The sequence below is a fragment of the Scyliorhinus canicula genome, chromosome 4 (genome assembly GCF_902713615.1).
Source record: "Scyliorhinus canicula chromosome 4, sScyCan1.1, whole genome shotgun sequence".
NCBI lineage: Eukaryota > Metazoa > Chordata > Chondrichthyes > Carcharhiniformes > Scyliorhinidae > Scyliorhinus > Scyliorhinus canicula.
Window position 1 is genome coordinate 86,948,693 of NC_052149.1, and position 22,326 is coordinate 86,971,018.

Consider the following 22,326-nt stretch of genomic DNA (forward strand, 5'->3'; position numbering starts at 1 on the left):
ACAATGTGAGACCTTGGTAGAAACCAGGGTGCAAAGACTGAATTAAGTGGACAATGAAAGTTGCCAGGAGGATTCGAGGCTTGCAGAGAAGGGATCGCCAGTGAACAAACTCTTCCTCCCGCTTCCCCGTGTAACCAGTGCTTAATTCACTTTGATCAATAATGCTTTCAAACCTCATCCATATGGCCCAAATAGAATGAAATTTCATTTTGTTTAGATTGACTGAAATCACAGGCGATGGCTCGGTTCCCAGAGGAACACTTTCTCACGGGTTTCAGGTGTGCTCTTTCCATGAATGTGAAATCATGCGGCATAAATTCTGCCATTTCGAATCAGCGTTGTTTCCTATGTTTTAACAAATGTTGCAGAAGCTGGGGATTACAATGCAGCGTCCAGCGCATCCACTGCCCAGACAGTATTGATGTACGGTGTCGTGGATAAAACCCTGGACACTGCATACAGTCCTCAGCTCCACCTGAATATGTTGCCTATAAAGTTTTAAACCCAGATTTGCAATATGAAAGTTAAATTACTTCGCGCATAGTAGATTGAATTTACTGTTGGGCGCGCATTCATTCCTCATATCCTTAATGCCAGTTATTAGTTTTATGGATATATGAAAGTTGAAAATAGACAATGAATATAATGTATTTGAAAATTTATCGTGCTTTTAAAATGGGGCACATCCCTCCTATTGAAATTGGGCAGGGGTCTCATTGTGAAAGGGGATCTCTGTATGAAGTGATCCATTAGCTCTATTACCGAGCTTCCAGCTTTCTCCTTTTGCCTTTAATCCCTTTTGAATGGAGTGAGCCCCGCCCTTTCTCTGCACCTATATCTCCTCCTCCAACCACTCCAACTCATTGAGAATTGTTTGATTGTGGAGTTGCTTTCAACTCTTCTCCAAAGAATGAAGGGGGAGAGGTTGGGGGGGGGGGGGGGGGGTGATTTTCGATCCTTTCATACAAATCGTTTCACTTGAGTGACTTGAAATAACTGCTTCTAAACACCGAGGCAGTACAGCTGGGATATACATGAACCGCACACTGGCTCCCAGGTTTGCGTTTGCTCTCGTGTTTTACCAATTGTTTTAATCTCATCTTCCAAAAAAGGAGCTGGGGAAGTATCGAGTCTTGTGCTGCAAAAGCACAAAACTGCCAACGTTAAAGTGATTACCATGAACAGCTATGGTGCTCCGTACCTCTACGTACCCACCGCGTCTGCCCGGGGAGCATCCCAGAGAACTCCCAAGTGCGCTCGCTGCCGGAACCACGGGGTCTTGTCCTGGCTCAAAGGCCACAAACGCTACTGCCGCTTCAAAGACTGTACTTGCGACAAGTGCATCCTTATCCTGGAAAGACAGCGGGTCATGGCCGCGCAGGTGGCTCTCAGGAGGCAACAGAGCAACGAGAATCCGTGCAATCTGGTTCTTCCCGAGGATTACAGAGCCATATATTCAGGGCCGGAGAGAGCCGAGCGCTCAGTGCTCTCGGACAGAGTGCGCTCAGCAAGTGCAGGCAGCAGCAGAGCAGAGGCGGTTACACCTGCAGACTCTCCACTCTGTCAGCAAGCGGGTAAGTACACAGGTCAGAAATGTTCAAGGGGCCTCACAGCTCTGTGTGTTTGAACAGCCTGAGATTACAAAGGGAAAGAAGATCAGGAATATTTACCAGTAACATTTGACATATAAATGACTAAAGCAGGCCCAATATTAAACACTTCACATTTGTGCTTCTCGTTCGGAATTTAAATAGCTGATATTTTCTTCTTGCTTTCGTTGGCAAAGTAACTAAAACATTCTTCCACTGAAGTATTTTCAACTAACATCTCCCTCTTGAAAAGACAGCCTGCTAAACCGCGCGGCATCAGGGTCTCAGCATGTTCCAAAGGTCTCACAGCTAATGAGAAGTATTTGTGAATACAATTATTGTCACGGAGGCAAGCTTGTCAAAAAAGGAAGTACTTGATACAATTGGCATTTATATTCTTCTTGTATCTGTTCCGAGAAAGGCTCCTGCTTGTTGCATCTATTCCAGCAATTGGCAGGTTGCTGCATTCTCGTATCCCGCCACTTGGACGGATTCCAGTTACTAACGTGGGAGACGACAAAATGGGATCATGTTGTTACTGTGCAGAGGCGTTGGAAGGGAGATGCTGCCAAAACCAGGCGGCTTTCCTTTCCACTTTTCACCCACCCAATTGGTGCAAACTTGGCAGATTAACATCATGCAAACTAAACCGCTGTAATGCTGCATGCAGACATGGTGGCTTATTTATCAAATATCCTAATATTGTGTTGCCGCCAAACGTCCAACTTTATAGATGATCAATAATATTCAGAGTTTAGCAGCAACTCGTTCTGTGTCTTCACCCTCGCCAAGTGTAAGGTGATTTGACAGGAAGCTAACTTTGTTCAATGTACGAAGGTTAGTTATCACAAAAACACTTGAAAACGATTTCATGGCTACGTGAGCATGAATTACCTGTGTCCAATAAAGCGCGGCAGGAACATGCATTTTAGTTTAATGAGCGGCCCAATATGCAGCTCCTGCAACAATCTGGATGCTATTTTAACTGGACAATCGCTGGCAAAGCAAGCCACGTTTGTTATCCCCTTCTCTAACACCCAGCGTCTGATTATTCCTACTGCAAATTGGCTTCCTGCTTGTTTTTCCATGTTAATTCTTAACATAACAAATCAAAGAGGCGGCGAGTTCAAAGCCATAAGAGTGTGATTATGATAATTGTGCAGGGGTGAAAAGGGGGATTGATCTGTTTGGATGACCCGCGTTTACCGTTTCAGCCCCAGGGACGTGATTAATCACTACATAGAGCACAGGGATTAAGGGATCAAATTGCCTGGTTACAAGTGAAACAAAGAGGGACCTGCTGCTGGGATCATTTCCAGCTATTCCTTAAAAGAAAAAAAAACCGCACCTTTATGGACTTCTGTTATTCCAATTAAACCGTACATGACTACTTCAGTGACACTTTATCACAACCTGCCATTTACAGAATAAAAATATATAAGATAAATTGATCCCAGTTAGCACCCTGTTGCGATTCCCTAACGGTGACTGCTTAATTTAGTTCAAATGTTTAAAACCCCACATTCAGAACATTACTGTGCGATGTTTGGGAGTTGACTGGCGGTTTTTATTTTCTGATTTAAGAATTGAGCGTTTTGGCGAAGGAGAAGTTGCATTAAAGGTTGTCAAGTGAAGCCCTCGGAATAATTAACTGAGGAAAACGGTGTCCTTTATAATACCCCATCAAGTTGTAACTTGTTTTAGGGAATCAGTGATTGATTTATCTATTTATTCTTTCACTCACTGCTCCGGTCAATACAATTTACATTTGAATGTAACTAATTATGTGCATTTCATAAATGACAAAATATTAAACTTTGAAAACAAGTGTAAACTAATCCTAATTGGGCCGGCCAAGTTATCAGCGGAAAAACACGGTCCTGGCTCCTTCTTGTAAATATCGAATTATTATATCCTGGAGCTTCACGTAAATTAGCGGAGATATTTTGTTAAATTCTGAGCTTCCTCGGTAATTCTTTCAGTGGGATTCAGAGCCAGGTTCAGTTTCAAGTTGAAACTCAAAGTGAGGCCCATGTTAATGTCCTTGTACCTGAAACAGACGTTTCGAAAGCCTCTTATTAGGAGCGTAGATTTTCCTTAAATAAACTTCATCCTCTTTATTTCAAATATGAGACGCTATCTATACTTTAAATCTAACTTTGCATTCCAACTGTAAAAATACTCGTGGCGGACCTGCCTCCCGCAATCTTTAATTTCTTAAAGGTAGACTGTTTTGTTGGATTAGACGGGTAGATGCAATTGAATGCGGAGAAATTGGAGTTGTACAAACGCACTGAGTGAAAAAACTTTGAAAATAATATAGATGCAAAAAAGTGGAATGACAATCCGATCAGGCAGTACAAATGTCTCTGGAATCCTAGGTTTTATACGCTAGGTATCAGAGCTGGTACAGGTGGTCGAGGTCTGAATAACCTCATTGTGTGTTGGACAGTTCTGTTAGCTTGGAAATTATAGTGTGTACTGCAAGAAACGAAACGCGTGAATACTATTCAGGATATATTAGGGAGTTTATGTAGATTGGAAAGTTCAGATGGCTTCGCAAGTATGTTAAAGTAATTTTGTTTCATTAACCAGTATGAATGCGTACAACACATTCCGCATGGTTAGAAGGCACTAATTCACTGGACCTGCCTACCTGCCTCCTCCATTTCATTTGGGGAGGTGTGAATGTGACTGTTTCAGAGTCCAGTTCCCCCAATTGAAAGTTAATCGAGGTCTACACTTGGAGAAAAGTAATTCCCCCCCAAAAGTATTGTGAGAAATACATTCCTGTATGTCACTATGCACAATAATGCACTACAAAGTTCTCATTAAAATATTAAACCTATTTATTATCAGATGAATTTGAAGATGTCGGGAGAAAGGCTGATGAGAAGAACCAAATGAAGATTACCGAAAGTGAGGAAGAAGGGGCCGTGTCATCGACAGATACTCAAAATAGCGACTTACTATCCCCCATCCAAGAGTCGAGGAATGATATAGAGCGGAGGAAAGAAAACAAAGAACAGATTAAAGGTGTCACCAGAGATAATTTCAATGACATCAGGAAGTTCTTGAAGTCCGCCGATGTGGCTCCTTCAGGAAAGTCTAAAACATCCCCCATAGAGGTTCTGACCAAGGTATTCCCGAATCAGAAACAGTCTGTTCTGGAGTTGGTGCTGAAGGGTTGCAACAATGATTTGGTTTCAGCTATTGAAACCTTACTGACCAGTACCACCAGACGATCTGAAGGTTCAAAGAATTCCAGCAAAGCACATACCTCTAAGGACATAGCTGACTACAACTCTGGTCACTATCCTTTATCCTCAACAGCTTGGTCTCTGAGTTCTGCCTTTAGATCCCCATCTGATCCCTTCCAAGCATCCCCAAACAGCCATAGTGTTGTGGCAAGCTTGCCCAATGTCAATCAGACGATTACACAACCCAGTCACTACCCAGTGCCAACCCTTTTCAGACCAACTTTGTCTGGATCCCATCCCTTTGTTTCCAGTGAGTTTGCCCTGTGGAGCACCATGACCTTCCAGCACCCTAGCCTCAGGCAACAGTTTACTTCCCTGGCTCATTCTACTAGTGCCCTCTTGGGCAGCACCACAATGATCCTGCCTGCCCCAAATGATACTTCCCAAAAATCATCTAACTGTGATGGGAATCTGGCAGAAAAATCCTTGAAAGCTCTGGAAGAAAGGCAAGAAGGTAAAGATTAGCTGTATGGATTTCAAACAGATTCTCTGGGCCTGCTCTATTAAACTTGCAGAATGAATATTGGGATTGGTTCAAAAGAGTATCTGGAAGAACACATGCTCACAAAGGAAATCCTGAAATGGACTTTGTATGATTGATGTCAATCCTGAATACCTGTAATCACTTTTCCTTGTAATAGTAAATGTGACAAGTGCTCATTTTATTTAGAATTTTGTCTCATTATAAACAGAACTAGATTGTTAGCTCAGAACTTACTGACCGTAAGACAATTACACTATAATTTGTTTCAGGTTCAATCAAGTAAAAAGGAAATAAATTCCACCTTTTAAAATTAAGTTTGATATAGGCCACATAAATTCCATTCACATATTGGGTTTGAAACATAACATTAAAATATATGAGAATTTAAATGCAAGATTATTGTATAAGTGCCATTGATGCTGAGTGATACTCAAATTATTTTTTGGAGAATTATTGATCACAAGTACAGTTATAGCACGGGACATACTGAGCTGCTAGAGATTTTACTTTTGTGTCCGAGTTTTCAGCCTATTTTCAAGTGGCTCCATTCAACTCCTATCTTTTGCATATTTGGTATGTGGTAAACGTCTTGCATTGTTCTTGCACCCTTATTATATGGTGTTGCTGAATGTTTCACATTGCTTCCATCAACCCTTTTTTTGTCCTAAAATTATTTTGGGTAGTTTCTTCTCAAGTTATATTTCAAAATTAATATAACTTCTTAAATTATCTTTTGGCAACAAACTCTAGTAAAAGCAATGCTATAATTTATATATTTTCAAGTCATTAAAATATACATTGTACATTTTAGTCACATTGTATATTGTGTTGAGCATTCAACCTTCATTGCATTGGCTGCCAGTGACTAAGCAACTTATTTTAGTGGGCCATTTCCTTTGGGCTGCCAACAGATTTTCTCACCAGGCACTTCACTGTAAAAAAAAGTCAGAAAAAAGACATTAAACGTTTGATCTGGTCACTGTTCTGTGTTGCCATCAACTTTAATGTTTTGTCGACACGGACTTCCGGTGGCGGCGATGCGGAGCTAAGCTGCATGTTCAGCAGCTCCCGCTTTTTTCTCTTTTAAGAGCCTGCAACGGCACTTTTTTTGACTTTTCCCTGGGGGGAAACACAGCCAGTGTGCCCAGCGACTGGTGGATGGACTGGACTCGCAGAGGAGCAGTCCAAAAGTAGGCTTTACAGCAGAGGAAGGCGAAAGGCAGAAAAAGCAAGATGGCGGCGAGCGGGGAAGCAGCAGCAGCGTGGCAGCAGTGGGTGCGGGAGCAGCAGGAGCTGCTTCAGCGCTCCTTCAAGGAGCTCAAAGCTGAGATCTTGGAGCCGTTTAAGGCCTCGCTGGACAAGCTGGTGGCGACTCAGATGGCCCAGGCCGTGGAGATTCGGGAGCTGCAGCAAAAGGCTTCGGACAAAGAGGATGAGCTTTTGGGCCTGGCAGTGAAAGTGGAGTCGCACGAGGCGCTGCACAAGAAATGGCTGGCGAGGATGGAGGAGATGGAGAACCGCTCCCGCCGGAAGAATCTGCGGATTTTGGGCCTCTCGAAGGGGCTGGAAGGCTCGGATTTGGGGGCTTATGTGGTCCTAACGTTGAACTCGCTGATGGGCGCGGGGTCGTTTTGTGGTCCCCTGGAGCTGGAGGGCGCCCATCGAGTGCTGCAGCGGAAGCTGAGTCCGAACGAGCCGCCCAGGGCAGTACTGGTCCATTTTTACTGCTTGGTCGACCGGGAGTGCGTGTTGAGATGGGCGAAGAAGGAGAGGAGCAGCAGGTGGGAGAACATGGATGTTAGGATTTATCAGGACTGGAGCGCGAAGGTGGCGAAGAAAAGGGCTGGCTTCAATCGGGCGAAGGGAGTGCTTCATAGGAAGGGGGTGAAGTTTGGCCTTCTACAGCCGGCTCGCCTCTGGGTCACTTACAAGGACCGCCAGCTCTATTTTGACTCTCCGGAGGAGGCCTGGGCTTTTGTTCAGGCAGAGAACTTGGACTCGAACTGAGGACTGGGGGACTGGGGGAAAATGTACTTTGTTTGGAGGCTTTGCCCTCCTGGGTATCCTGTCGTTTATATTGGCTGTGTTTGCTGATTGATGTTGCCTGTTCGTTTTCGCTATTTTGGTTTTTTCGGGGTTGTTTTCTGGGCTGTTGTTTATTTACTGTGGTGTTTTTTGTTTTGTTTTGTCCACTGGTGGGTTGGGGAGTAGTTTGGGGTCCTGGTGGGTCTTGTGTCCGTCTTTTTCCCGCGTGTTGGGTTGAGGGGCGGAGCTCGGGTTGGAAGCTTTCTTCCTGCGCTGGAGGAATTGGGGGCGGGGCCGGCGCTGCTAGGGTCGGATTGGTGGCTGTGTTGCGTCGGGGGGGGGGGGGGGGGGTTGTGGTTATGGCCGGAGTAGCTGGGGTCAGCAGAAGTCAGCTGACTCATGGAAGCACAATGCTCAGCTAGGGGGGGCCTTAGCTTGGGGGGTGTGGGGAGTTTGGGGGGGAGGAAGAAGGGGGGTACCGGGTTATTGCTGCAGGGACTGTGAGGGATTGGATGGTGAAGGGGGGGGGGTTAGGAGGGGGGTCTGCCACCGTGGGGAGCGGGCTTGGGGGGTTCCCTGGTTGCGTGGCGGGTTGAGGAAGAGCTATGGCTGTCGGCGTAGGGGGAGTGGGATGGCCCCCCGGGTTCGGCTGGTCACATGGAACGTGAGGGGGCAGAATGGTCCGGTGAAGCGATCCCGGGTCTTGGCTCACTTGAGGGGGCTGGGAGCGGATGTGGCTATGCTCCAGGAGACGCACCTCAGGGTTACGGATCAGGTGAGGCTAAGAAAAAGTTGGGTGGGACAGGTGTTTCACTCGGGGCTTGATGCGAAGAACCGTGGGGTGGCAATTTTGGTGGGTAAGAGCCTGTCGTTCGTTGTGTCCAAAGTGGTGGCGGACAGTGCAGGTAGATATGTGATGGTGAGTGGGAGACTTCAGAGGGAGCGGGTGGTCTTGGTTAATGTTTATGCCCCCAACTGGGACGATGCGGGCTTCATGTGGCGAATGCTGGGCCTGATCCCGGACCTGGAGACAGGGAGATTGATCCTGGGTGGGGACTTTAACACGGTGCTGGATCCGGCTCTGGATTGCTCGAAGTCTAGGATGGGCAGGAGGCCGGCAGCAGCGGCCTCGGTGCTGAGGGGGTTCATGGATCAGATGGGAGGGGTAGACCCTTTGAGGTTTTTGGAGCCAGGGGGTAGGGAGTTCTCCTTTTTCTCCCATGTTCATAAGGCTTATTCCCGGATTGATTTGTTTGTGCTTAGCAGGTCGCTGATCCCTAGAGTGGTGGGGGAGGAGTATTCGGCGATAGCCATTTCTGATCATGCCCCACATTTAGTGGATCTGAAGCTGGGGGAGGGGAAGGATCAGCGCCCACTGTGGAGACTGGATGTGGGGCTTTTGGCAGAGGAGGAAGTGTGCGGGCGGATCCGTAGGGGCATAGAGGGGTATCTAGAAACCAATGATAACGGGGAGGTGCAAGTTGGGGTGGTTTGGGAAGCGCTGAAGGCAGTGGTTAGAGGGGAGCTGATATCTATTTGGGCGCTCAGGGAGAGGGGGGAGAGGGCCGAGAGGGAGAGGCTGGTGGAGGAAATGGTAAGGGTGGATAGGAGGTATGCAGACACCCCGGAGGAGGGGCTTTTGAGGAAGCGGCGCAATCTCCAAGCGGAATTTGATATTTTAACCACCCGGAAGGCGGAGGTGCAGTGGAGGAGGGCGCAGGGGGCGCCTTAAAATCTGGGGACAGTGGCGGCGGCACAGGGGGGAAGTGAAGGCCTCAGTTTGGGCCCCGATACGGGGTAATCACCGTTTTGCGCTGGGGAGAACGGGTGGGGGATTTGGGAGTTGGCACAGGGCAGGCATCAGACAGTTTGGGGACCTCTTCCTGGATGGGAAGTTCGCGACTCTGGAGGAGCTGGTGGGGAAGTGGAATCTCCCCCCTGGGAACGCTTTTAGGTATATGCAGGTCAGGGCATTTGTTAAGAGGCAGGTGGCGGAGTTTCCGCGGCTGCCGCCAAGGGGGGTGCAAGATAGGGTGCTTTCGGGGACGTGGATCGGTGAGGGGAAGATCTCGGCTATTTACCAGCTGATGCAGGAGGAGGAGGCCTCAGTAGAAGAGCTCAAAGCGAAGTGGGAGGACGAGCTAGGGGAAGAGATTGAAGATGGAACGTGGTCGGACTCCCTGGAGAGGGTGAATTCCTCCTCTTCTTGCGCACGGCTCAGCCTAATTCAGCTGAAGGTGCTGCATAGGGCTCACATGACAGGGGCACTGATGAGCCGGTTCTTCGAAGGGGAAGACAGGTGCGGGAGGTGTTCGGGAGGCCCGGCGAACCACACCCACATGTTCTGGGCTTGTCCGACCTTGCAGAGGTTTTGGAAGGGGGTGGCGGGGACTTTGTCGGAAGTGGTCAGGTCCAGGGTCAAGCCAGGCTGGGGGCTCACGATCTTTGGGGTCGCTTCGGAGCCGGGAGTGCAGGAGGCGAGAGAGGCCGGCCTTCTGGCCTTTGCGTCTCTAGTAGCCCAGCGCAGGATTCTGTTACAGTGGAGGGATACGCGGCCCCCGAGTTTGGAGGCCTGGATCAACGACATGGCCGGGTTCATCAAGTTGGAGAGGATGAAGTTTTCCCTGAGGGGGTCGGTACAGGGGTTCTTTCGGCGGTGGCAGCCCTTTCTCGTCTTCCTGGCGAAGAGGTAGAGAGTGGTCGGTCTCAGCAGCAACTTGGGGGGGGGGGGGGGGTGTGGTGGAGAGGGGGGGGGGGTTTGGGGATGGTTAGGGGGTTTGTTTTTGCGGCGGTGGGTTTGCTATGTTGTTATTTTCTTTCTTGTATTGTTTTGGTTTTTTGTTATTATTTATTTGGGGGGGTGAGTTCTTTTCTTGTGTTGGTGTGGAAACACGCCTTGTTTGTTTTAAATTGTGGGGAGAAAATTTGTTATTGAGAAACTTGAATAAAAATTGTTTTAAAAAAATACTTTAATGTTGTGTCTCTGAAATCAACTTTTTAGAAATTGTTTCCAAACTGGCTATGTTTAGATATGAGAGCCCTAACTACAGGAGAACTGAAAGAAGTTGGGGGCAGATGACCAAGTCAGCTCCTGCACATATGCAGTATGCAATCTTTGGGTAGGACCTCATGGGCTTCAAAATCCAGGAGATGTACACAACAGGCATCTCATCTGTCAGACCAGGTGAATGCACAGCCTGCCGATAGTTCGTCTGACACCACAAGGGTTACACTAAATAGGAGTAAGAGGAAGTGGCTGAGGCACAATAATTGCACAAGGGCTTGACTTGGGTGAGTATAGCAATGTTAATGGCATTTCACTGCTATTAATTTCAATGAATGAAACTGATTTCAATTACTGAACTTTTCATCTCTTCCCATTCTCCCGAGAGTGACTTTCATGTCAATAGAATGGCCAGCTTTTAGGAGGAGGAAAGGCTAAGAATGTGATGGTTATATTGTTGACTATTTGAGTAAATTGTGTTTAGAGTGGGGCACAGAGTATCTGAAAGCACTGTCAGATGCCCTCGCAGATTAAGTAAAGCACACTTCAGTGAGATTGTTGTGGACTTCTCCAACAGCCAGTTTTCTGATTGCAGGCACCATGGCCACAAGCTCCTCCTCCTCAGAGATGCCAATCATTCTGCACTTTCCTCTTCCTGCAACTCTGCTGTGCAGCATGACGTTGGGAAAGGCACAACAGACCACGGCCATTCTGGAGACCCTTGAAGGACGCCTTCAAATCTCTTGAGCCACCTGAAGTGCACCTTGAGCAAATAATGGTTTTATCCTGTTGGATGTCTCCTTTGGTTCACTAGTAGAATTCCTTACAGAAGTCACCCATCAAATCTTCAGAGGATAGACCTAGGGCTGGATTCTCCGATTGCTGACACAAAATTGCATTCGGTGATTGGGCGGAGAATCCATTTTGACGCCGAAATCGGGTCGACGCCTGTTTTCAGATGCTCAGCCCCTCCAAAACAGCATCATTGGTGAGTATGCTGCAGGCCGTTGGGACGGCCTCAGGACGTCACTCGAAGGCCCTCCCTGATGCTCCACCCCCGATGGGCCGACTTCCCGAAGGCGCGGAACCTGTGGTGTGAGGTTTCGTCAGCCTTGTGTGGCGGCAACAGACTGTGTCCAGCGCCTCCACAGTCAGGGGGGGTGAAGCCGTTCCGCTGGCTGGGGGGCTTCGCCGGGAGCCTGGAGGGACTGGTGGGGGGTGGTCCGGGGGTGGCAAGGAGGTTTATAGGAGGGCACTATCTGGCAGGCTGGGTCTGCATGTGGCTGGCGCCAGGTTGTACGGTGTGACCGCTGCAGGTCATCGCCGTGCTCACGCGCGGCCATAGACCCGGCAACTCTCCGTCTGTTGCTGTCAGGAATGCCGGGGGTTTTAAGTGGTGCAGCTGCTAGCCCCCCACCGGGCGGAGCATCGGTCCGGGGGCGCCGCAGACGGTTTAATCGTAAGACTAGACACATGCTCCGGACATGGCCTCAAATCGGACAATCCAACCCCTTATCTCCAAAAGCTAGCTGCTGATGCTGTGTAGAGGGGCAACAGCCTTCAAGCTTAAGGCAATTTATCCTGCTCTGTGGTACCTTTTTTTCCTGTTCTCCCTCATCCTCTAGTCTGAAGAGACTTGTATGAGGCCCAGGTCTGCAAACAGATAGTTTGTGAGGTAATAATAGCAGTGCGAGCCCAGGAAAGTTTGTGTAAGCAGAGTATTCCCAGAGTGACGCAGCGCTTCAAATCATCTTGAGAAGTAATGTAGCAGCTAAACTGAAAAACTAGCAATTAACCTGTAAACACTGAATGTTTGATGGTGAATGGGCATTGCTGCCAACTACAGCCATGTGGTGAATGAACTGCATAGAATGTGTAGGACCCTAATTTACATATATTTTTAAAAGTATCATTGAAAACAATCCTAGGGTGTGTTGAACATGGACTACTGGAAACAAGGTCTTCAGGAACAAACATTTATTATCTAATACAACTATGGGCGGCACGGTGGCACAGTGGTTAGCACTGCTGCCTCATGGCACAAAGGACTCGGGTTTGATCCCGGCCAAGTTAAATTGCTGCTTAATTGGAATTTCTTTTAAAACAACTGTATACAGGGGTAGATAAACTTTCTTTCAGAGTTACAATGACACGCGGTGATGTATATTAACTATTAGCATAATAGGTATTAACCCTTTGTGAAAGATCTTTCTCACCACTTCCCACCCCTTCCAAACTGCTGGGATATTCATCCTATTCATTAAATATTTACACATCTTATGCCTGTTGGAGAATGTCTAGTTTGAGGATCCTGGGAATGACATTATAGACTAACAGGTCGCCCTCAAGACTAAAGTGACAATGCTGTTCAAAGTACTTCTGCAACACAATTGCTACAAACATACAGAGGCCATCCAGTAACAAAGTACTCTTATCTGTGCGCACTAGGCATAAGCTTTCTGGGATAACTTAATTTTTTTCTAGTTTCTGGGTGGCCTCCAGGAGAAACTTAATGGACAAGTAGATGTAGCACTCCACGTCCTCAACAAAGTGTATATTGTCCCGTGCAGGCTTCCCCACAGGAACTCGGCACATCAGTTGTGGCATGGTGTTTATTTTTGGTATATTCTGTCGTGGCATCAAACCCCATGAGCCGTATTTGAAACCTTTGAATTCAGGGTGGCATCTTTGCTTTTTCTTTGGTGTTATGCAGGTGAGTAATGGCTTTTGATCCATAGTAAACTTGAGTTCTAGGATATAATCAGAAAATCTTTTGCAAGCCCATGTGACTACCAGGGCCTCCTTTTCAATGACAGCATACTTCCAGCATACTTCCACTATGTATCTGTCAGTGCTCTGGAGGCATTATATTCCAGTCTATGAGAACTGTCTCACTGAATCTGGAACCATACAACCCCTAGGCTAATGGATGATGCGTCAGTCGTGACTATGGTGGGTAGGTCTGGGTCGTAATGGACCTGTGTTTCCATAAACATCAGTATGTCTTTGATTGTGTCAAAACCTCCCTGTTGGTGTTCATCCAAAACCAGGCCAGGCCCTGCTTCAGGAGTTATCAAAGACCCAGAACAATACAGCTCACGAACAGGCCCTTTGGCCCTCCAATACTGCGCCAATCATTAGTCCTCTCTAGACCAACCGCCTGTATCCTTCTGTATCCCGTCTGTTCACGTGCCTATCCAGATAAGTCTTAAAAATCGCTAACGTACCTGCCTCAACTAGCTCATTTGGCAGTGCATTCCAGGCCGCCACCACCCTCTGAGTAAAAAAATTTTCCCCCACATCTCCACTGAACCCTTCCCCCCTCACCTTGAACTTATGCCTCCTTGTAATTTTCAATTCCGCCTTGGGAAAAGACCTCCAACTGTTCACCCTATCTTTACACCTAATAATTTTATAAACTTCTATCAGGTCGCCACTCAGCCTCCATCTTTCTAGGGAGAACAATCTCAGTTTATTACATCTCTCCTCAGAGCTAATACTCTCCATACCAGGCAACATCTTGGTAAACCTTTTCTGTACTCTCTCCAAAGCCTCCACGTCTTTCTGGTAGTGTGGTGACCAGGATTGGACACAGTATTCCGAATGTTGCTAACTAACCTTCTATATAACTGTAACTGCTGTAGCAGTTCATTGATGTGTGCAAGATTGGCAGGAGCTTACCCACCTGATTAACCATATCCATAAAACATTGAAGCTTTGTAACATTAAGAGGCAGTGGGAAATCCACGATGACTGCAGTTTCCTGGGGATCTGCTCGGATGCCAGATGTGTGAACAATATGGCCTAAGAAGTTGATAGTGGGTTTAGAGAACTTGCATTGATTAAGTGTAAGGCCCACAGCTTTAAGTGTTGTAATATTATTTGCACACTGGTATCATGCTCCAAAGTGGTGGATCCATGACTGAGGATATCATTCATGTATCAGATGACTGCATCCAGCCCTCCCAAAATGTCAGTCATTATATATTGAAAGACTTTGGGTGCTGAGGCAATTCCACATGGCAGGTGACTGAAAGGGTACTGGCCAAAGGGTGTGATGAATGTTGTTTGCAGTCTGGATTCCTCATCTAATGGGAACTATAAGAAACCTCTATTTGTATCCGGTTTAATGAAGATTGAGTTCTTTTCACCGAGCTTTTGTCGACAGGTCCCAAAGGGTGGACCACCCTTTCTGCTGCCTTATTAAACTGTTTGAGGCCCACCCAAATGCATAGTGTGCTGTTGGGCTTGGGTACAGGCACCATGCCTGAGCAACAAGATATGGGTTGTGTTACCAACGATATCACCTCCTGATGTATCATGGACCTAATCTCTTTTCTCATCTTTATCAAGATTTCTCGGGGTAAACAAACCCACTGGCTTGACATTTGGCTTCAAAGTAGTGTGGTGAGCTGTATGAAGCTTTCCCAGGTCTGTGAATAGTTTCATAAATTGTGTCTTGAACTTATCTAGTTTGTCCTGGTTGTTCAGTTCTTCCACCTTGTAAATAAATTGTAAACCTGATGATCACTGGCTCAATAATGAGCACTCATGATTTTGGATATCATAAAGAATTTCTGAAACTTCTCTTCTATTAAAATGAAGTGTGGCAGCCCTTGGATTTTCGGTGGAATGCCTCCTGAACAAATGATAGATGGCTGGAGAAACTCGGGGTTCAGCCACTGTACTTGTATAAAAAAAAAACTGACATTCCTGCTCCGGTGTCTAATTTAAAATTAGTTTTGTGACCATTGACTATGATATCCGATCTCCAAAAGATCTCCTTGGACTTTGCAATTTCACCCAAGAGCACTTTGTGTTCCTTCATATCTTCTAATTCCTGGGTGCTGTTTGATCTGATTGATCTCCCTTTAAAATTTGGAGTTGGAGCCTTTCTATTGCAGAATACCACTGTGAACCAGCCCCCTCTCCTGCAGGACTGACGATCTGCATTAATGGCAGGGCAATCTTCATGCTGATGAGGTTTAATTGCGCCACAACGGGAAGACCAGATAATGGCAATGACCATTTCTCACTCTGGGTCTGCTTTTTACACTGTGCATCTTTTGCTCACAAACTGGACTGAGTCAATGGTGTGACTCCAAAAAGATTCTCCAGCATCCTGGATTAAAACTCAGTCCCACTACTATAGCTCAGCCTGTCTCACTAATTGGACGACTTTGGACAATGTTAGATCTTCCCTGGACTACAGAAAATCAGATAAGGCTTCATCATGTACTTCCACCACATTGTGGACTCAGATGAGTTCATCCTTTAGAGCCCCATACTTGCAACTATCAGCTAAATTACACTGGTCATTAATGAAAAGTCAATTATTTGTCCGGATTCCTGAATGTGCCTGTGAAACCTCGCCCAGCCTATAATGATGTTCCTCCGTAGACTGAAGTGTGAATCAAAAGCCATATTAATCTTTCCAAAGCTTGATTGCTGTGCCCTCATTAACATCCAGGGATAGCACAGTGGTTAGCACAATTGCTTCACAGCTCCAGGATCGAAGGTTCATTCCCGGCTTGGGTCACTGTCTGTGCGGAGTCTGCACGTTCTCCCAGTGCCTGTGTGGGTTTCCTCTGGGTGCTCCGGTTTCCTCCCACAGTCCAAAGATGTGCAGGTTAGGTGGATTGGCCATGCTAAATTGCCCTTAGTCTCCAAAATGTTTGGGTGGGGTTACTGGGTTATGGGGATAGGGTAGATGCGTGGGTTTGAGTAGGGTGCTCTTTCCACGGGCTGGTGCAGACTCGAGGTGCCGAATGGCCTCCTTCTGCACTGTAAATTCTATGACACCCTGTCTTAATAAAATGTTGTCTGTGCTGCTGCCAGTGTAGTAGAGGAGTGTGCTGACCTGTTCTTTATCAGGCTTCTGTGCTAACCGCAAAACAGTCTTATGTTGCAGGACGATATAGATGGTTGGTCAGATGGGCAGATCGGTAACAGATGGAATTTAACCATAAAAAGTGCGAGGTAATGCACTTTGGAAGGAGCAACAAGTCAAGGGAGTACTCAATGCATGGCAGGACACTAGGAAGCTCAGAGGTGCAGGGGGATATTGGGGTGCTGGTCCACAGATCCCTGAAGGCGGCAGGACAGGCTAACAGAGTAGTTAAGAAGGAATATGGAACACTTGCCTTTATTAGTCATGGCATAGGTTTTAAGATGAGGTGGGTTATGTTGGAGCTGTACAGAACTTTAGTTAGGCTAAGGCTGGAGTACTGTGTGCAGTTTTAGTCACCTCACTATTGCACGGTTGTGATCGCATTGGCAAAGATAAGGAAGAAATTCACCAGGATGTTGTCTGGGATAGAGCATTTTAGCAATGAAGAGAGGCTGGATTGGCTTACATTGTTTTCTTTAGGCAGAGAAGGCTGAGGGGCAATAAGAGTATGAGGGATATGGACAGGGTGGATAGGAAACAGCTGTTCCCCTTAGTTGAAGGGTCAATAATGAGGGGGCATAATTTTAAGGTGAGGGGCAGGAAGTTTCGAGGGGATTTGAGGAAAAAGCTTTTCACCCAGAGGGTGGTGGGAGTCTGGCACTGCCTGAGAGGGTAGTAGAGGCGAGAGACCTCACAACCTTTAAAAAATATATGGATGAGCACTTAAAATGTCATGACATTCAGGGCTACTGGCCAAATGCTGGAAAGTCTAGGATTAGTGTTGAATTGGTATACTTCTGTCAGTGCTGTCTCGATAGACTGTATGACAGTTTTTTGAATCTGCAGTGCCAGTTTTGCTGGTGTCCTGCTTGATTGGGGCCTTTGCAATGATCAAAGGATTTGGGAGATGTAAAACGTTTAATCAACAATCTCGGCACTGTGTTGGCACTTTTCATTCTGATTCTTTGCCCCAGTCATTCCCTGGCTACTCTGTATTCTATGGCTTTCACTTTCTCACCACTGTTGGTTTCATGGGGGATCCTTGCTATTCAGTAAATTGATCACAAATTGTCCCAGAGTGTGTTTAACATAGACAACTGGAAACAAGGCCTTCAGGAACCGTCAAACATTTATTAACTATATACAACTATGTACAGCGATAGATAAGCACAAGGCTCTTCCCAGACCCATTTTTCTCAGTTCTAGTGATGCATGATCTCCCATTACTCATGATGTAAATTGGCTATTAGCATAATAACTATTATCCCTCTACACTATTTTATTCATAACTTCAAATGTTCTCAGCATGCATTCCTGCAGCAAACAGTCAGCACACTTCTGGTTAGTAATTTGTGCATACTCACTTCCACTGTACTGAGGGTTCCTCTGGCTCTTCATGTCTCTGCGGTGCTCCCTCCTATGGTTTGTATGGGGTATTCCATCCTTCTGATTATTGGCCGTTGCCAAGTCAAGATTTGCTGCAAAGGAAACGTTGCAATTCAGACTGGATTTTGGAGAAGAAATCCTGGTGCGGTTAACATAGTTCAACATTCGCCCCACTAATTTACCATCAAACTCACAGTTATAACAAAATTCTTAAACTGTATAGAATCTACATATATCATTAAAATCTATGGGGACTGAAGGGAGCTGTCGTTTCATGTCTGGATGACCCTTTGTCAAAGTGATATGCTGAGATTGTCCAGTATTTTCTGTTTTTGTTTTAGATTTCAGTATCCGCAGTAAGTTGCTTTTATCATAAAATCTATGTTTCCCCCCCCTGGGCGACATTATAGCAAGCGAGAATAAATAATAAGGTTAACAACTGTGAATCTGAAATAAAATGTGAACTGCTGGCAGCAAAAGGCAGGACAAAGAGATAAGGTAGGTTTTGGATATAACCCTTTGTCAAAGCTGTAAACTGAAAGCGTTAGTAGGATTGGGGGAAATAGGGAAAGTAACATCAAACATTGCAAACAATAGAAATGCAGGAGGCCTTTGGGTGGCATAAAATCTTATCTGAATGATGCAATAGAACACATTGGAGGAATCATCATATTACATGTGCTGCCTGAAGGCAGGTCCTCGCCTCGTTGTCTGCTGATACTTCATCCTGAGCCATTTCCTTGGTAACTATCAGCGGGTGTTTGCCATTGTCTTCCACCCTCAGAAGAAGGCAGGTCCCAAATCTACCTCAGCCAGAATGGAAATGAGCCTTGGCAGGCGCTGTCATTGTGAACCACATGCTAACCGAGCTAACTAGTTCCAAAGAAAAATTAATAAGAGTAAATAAATAAAAGAGAGACAAGGCTCGCACAAGGAAACAGCAGAAAAAAAGGGATTAAAAAAAACACTGAAGAAATCTGCACATGCATGAGGTGCAAAGTAAAAGCATGAAATGCTGGAAACACACAGAAGGCACACCAGCCCTGAATGATGATAAAAAGACCAACAACCCTAGCCAGACTGTATTCTGCAGCATTTTTCAAAAAATCATTTGAAGAATGTGGGTGTCGCTTGACTGGGCCAACATCCATTGCCCATCCCTAATTGTCCTTGAGAAGATGGTGGTGAGCTGCCACCTTGAACCGCTGCAGTCCATGTGATGTAGGTACACCCACAGTTCTGTTGGGAAGGGAGTTCCAGGAATTTGAGCCAGCGACAGTGTGGGAACGGTGATATAGTTCCTAGTCAGGATGTTGAGTGTCTTGAAGGGAAACTTCCAGGTGATGGTGTTCCATTTATCTTTTGCCCTTGACCTTCCAGGTGGTAGAGGGAGTGAATGTTTGTGGAAGGGGTGCCAATCAAGCAGACTGCGTTGTCCTGGATGGTGTCAAGCTACTTGAGTGTTGCTACAGCTGTACTCATCCAGGGAATGGGGAAATATTCAATTACATTCTTGACTTTGTTATCGGTCAGGACTTAGAAACTCCAAAATGTATTATGAAGTTCACCTGACCTATAACTTTTATGTTGCATTTGGCTAGGATGAGCTCAAGAGCCTTTACTTCAGGTATGGTTCATCAGACTTCCTAGGCGCTTTTATCAAAACAAAGTTTATTGTAAGAATGTAGTTAACATATATAAACAAGAATTTGGTATCAATTACAAAAAGGAAGAAAACACATCAGCTACAGTAATCTATGCATATAACTTTTAATGAATCCTCCTTAGTAACTGTTCCAATTCAATACAAAATCCAATAAACCAAAACACCTTTCAAGATCATTGTCCAGCACACTGTAATCTCATTTGAATGGGACTGGTCCTTTCCCTGAGAGAACAAAGAACAAAGAAAAGTACAGCACAGGAACAGACCATTCGGCCCTCCAAGCCTGTGCCGACCATGCTGCCCATCTAAACTAAAATCTTCTACACTTAAAAGAACAAAGAAAAGTGCATAAAAGAACAAAGTACAAAAGTACAAATGAAAAGTACACTGAGATTCTGATCCAGTTCCAACCAACAGATTCAAAACTCCTTCCGGAAAGCATCTTTATCTCTTAAAATTACCAAGGCAGTTTGCCACACCCAATGTGTTTTCAGTTCTCTGGAACAGATTTAAAATGAAAACATGGAAACACTACTGTTCTTCTGCAGTCCAAAGCAACCAACCGAAACTGAAACCCCAAAACCTAAAAAAACCCTCTCACCTGACACCTGACCAGCTCCACCCACAAGTGACATCACTGAAGTCATGCAACAAGTCATGTGGTAAGACCAAACCTTTCTTAAAGGGGCACTCACATGACAACTTGTGGCTTGTAGGTTGTGGACAGGCTTTGGAGAGTTAGGAGGTGAGTTACTCAAAGCAGGATTCCTAGCCTCTGACCTGCTCTTGTGGCCACATTATTTATATGGCTAACCCAATTGAGTTTCTGGTCACTGATAACCCCCAGGATGTTGATAGTGGGGCATTCACTGATGGTAATGCCATTGAATATCAAGGGGCGGCGGTTAGATTCTTTCTGGTTAGAGATGGCCATTGCCTGGCACTTGAATAGTGGAAAACACCTGGCTATTAACCAGGTCTTGTTGCATTTGGACATGGACTGCTTCAGTATCTGAGGAGCCTCAAATGGTGCAGAACACTATGCAATCATCAGCGAACATCCCCACTTCTGACCTTATGATGGATGGGAGGTTATTAATGAGGCAGTTGAGGATGGCTGAGCCTAGGACACTACCCTGAGGAGCCCCTACAGTGATGTCTTGGAGCTGCGATGACCGACCTCCAACTACCACAGCCCCCTTTCTTCGAACCAGCAGGGAGTTTACCCCCCAATTCCTATTGGCTCCATTTTTGTTTGGGCTTCTTGATGCCACACTCGAGTCAACTGCAACCTTAATATCAATGGCAGTCGTTCTCACCTTTCCTCTGGTGTTCAGCTCTTTTGTCCATGTTCAAACCAAGGCTGTAATGAGGACAGGAGATGAGTGACCCTGCCAGAATCCAAACTGAATATCAGTGAGGAGGTTTTTCATAGAATGTACAGTGCAGTAGGAGGCCATTAGGCCCATCGAGTCTGCACCGGCTCTTGGAAAGAGCACCCTAACCAAGCCCACACTTCCACCCTATCCCCATAGCCCAGTAAACCCACCCAACTCTAAGGGCAATTTTGGACACTAAGGGCAATTTAACATGGCCAATCCACCTAACCTGCACATCTTTGGACTGTGGGAGGAAACCGGAGCACCCGGAGGAAACCCACACACACACAGGGAGAACGTGCAGACTCCGCACAGACAGTGACCCAAGCCGGGAATCAAACCTGGGACCCTGGAGTTGTGAAGCAATTGTGCTAACCACTATGCTACCGTGCTGCCCAAAGTTATTGCTGAGTAACTGTTACTTGATAGCACTTATGATGATGCCTTCCATCACTTTCCTGATGATTGAGAGTAGACTGATAGGGCGGTAATTGGCCAGGTTGGATTTGTCCTCCTTTTTGTACAAGACACACCTGTACAATTTTCCACATTGCCGGGCAGATACCAGTGTTGTAGCTGTACTGGTACAGCTTGGTTAGGGATGCGGCAAGTTATGGAGCACAACTCTTCAGTACTATTGCTGAAATATTATCAGGGCCCATAGCCTTTTCAGTATTCATTTTCACATGGAAAGAATCAAATTGGCTCAAGACTGGCATTTGTGAAGCTGGGGATCTCTCTGGAGAAGGCAGAGATCGATCACCACTTGGCACTCCTGGTTGAAGATTGTTGTGAATGCTTTAGCCTTATCTTTTGCACTGAAGTGCTGGAGTACCCCATCAATGAGGTTGGGGATTTTTGTGGAGCCCCTTTCAGTGAGTTGTATAATTGTCCAACTGGATGTGGCAGGACTGTGGAGCTTAGATCTGATCCATTAGTTCCCTTGGGATCTCTTAGCTGTCTATCACCTGCTGTTTATGTTGTTTGGCGTGCAAGTAGTCCTGTGTTGTAGCTTCACCAGGTTGACACATTATTTTTTGGTATGCCTTATGATGCTGCTGGCATGCCTCCTGCACTCTTTATTGAACCAGGGTTGACCCCTGGCTTGGTGGTAATGGTAGATTGAGGAATATGCGAGGCCATGAGGTTGCAGATTGTGGTTGAATACAAGTCTGCTGCTGTTGATGGCCCACGCGCCTCATGGATGCCCAGTCTTGAGTTACTAGATCTGTTCGAAATCTATCCCATTCAGCACGTTGGTAGTGCCACACAACACGATGGAGGGTATCCTCAATGTGAAGATGGGACATAATCTCCACAAGAACCTTGCGGTGGTCACTACCAATCCTGTCATCGATAGATACATCTGTGGCAGGCAAGTTAGTGCAGATGTGGTGAAGTACTATTTTTCTCTCTGGTTGTCCCTCACCACTTGCCCTGCAGACTCATTATAGCAGCTATGTCCTTCAGGACTTGGCCAGCCCAGTCAGTAGTGATTCTGCCGAGTCATTCCTCCTGATGGACATTGAAGTCCCCTGCCCAGAGTACATTCTATGCCCTCCAAGTGGTGTTCAACATAGAGGAGTAATGATTCATTAGCTGAAGGGCATCATGGTATTGGATTTCCTTGCCCATGACCTGAA

The 22,326-nt window shown here is 46.2% G+C and overlaps 1 protein-coding gene across 1 annotated transcript; it reads left to right on the forward strand.

Moving 5' to 3' along the window:
• Positions 1 to 1,098: 1,098 nt before the first annotated feature.
• Positions 1,099 to 5,555, forward strand: LOC119964752 (doublesex and mab-3 related transcription factor 3, truncated-like). The gene is made up of 2 exons (XM_038794694.1): positions 1,099 to 1,574; positions 4,449 to 5,555. Exons 1-2 carry the CDS (start codon positions 1,178 to 1,180, stop codon positions 5,312 to 5,314), a joined length of 1,263 nt encoding a protein of 420 aa, XP_038650622.1. The 5' UTR covers positions 1,099 to 1,177; the 3' UTR covers positions 5,315 to 5,555.
• Positions 5,556 to 22,326: the final 16,771 nt, after the last annotated feature.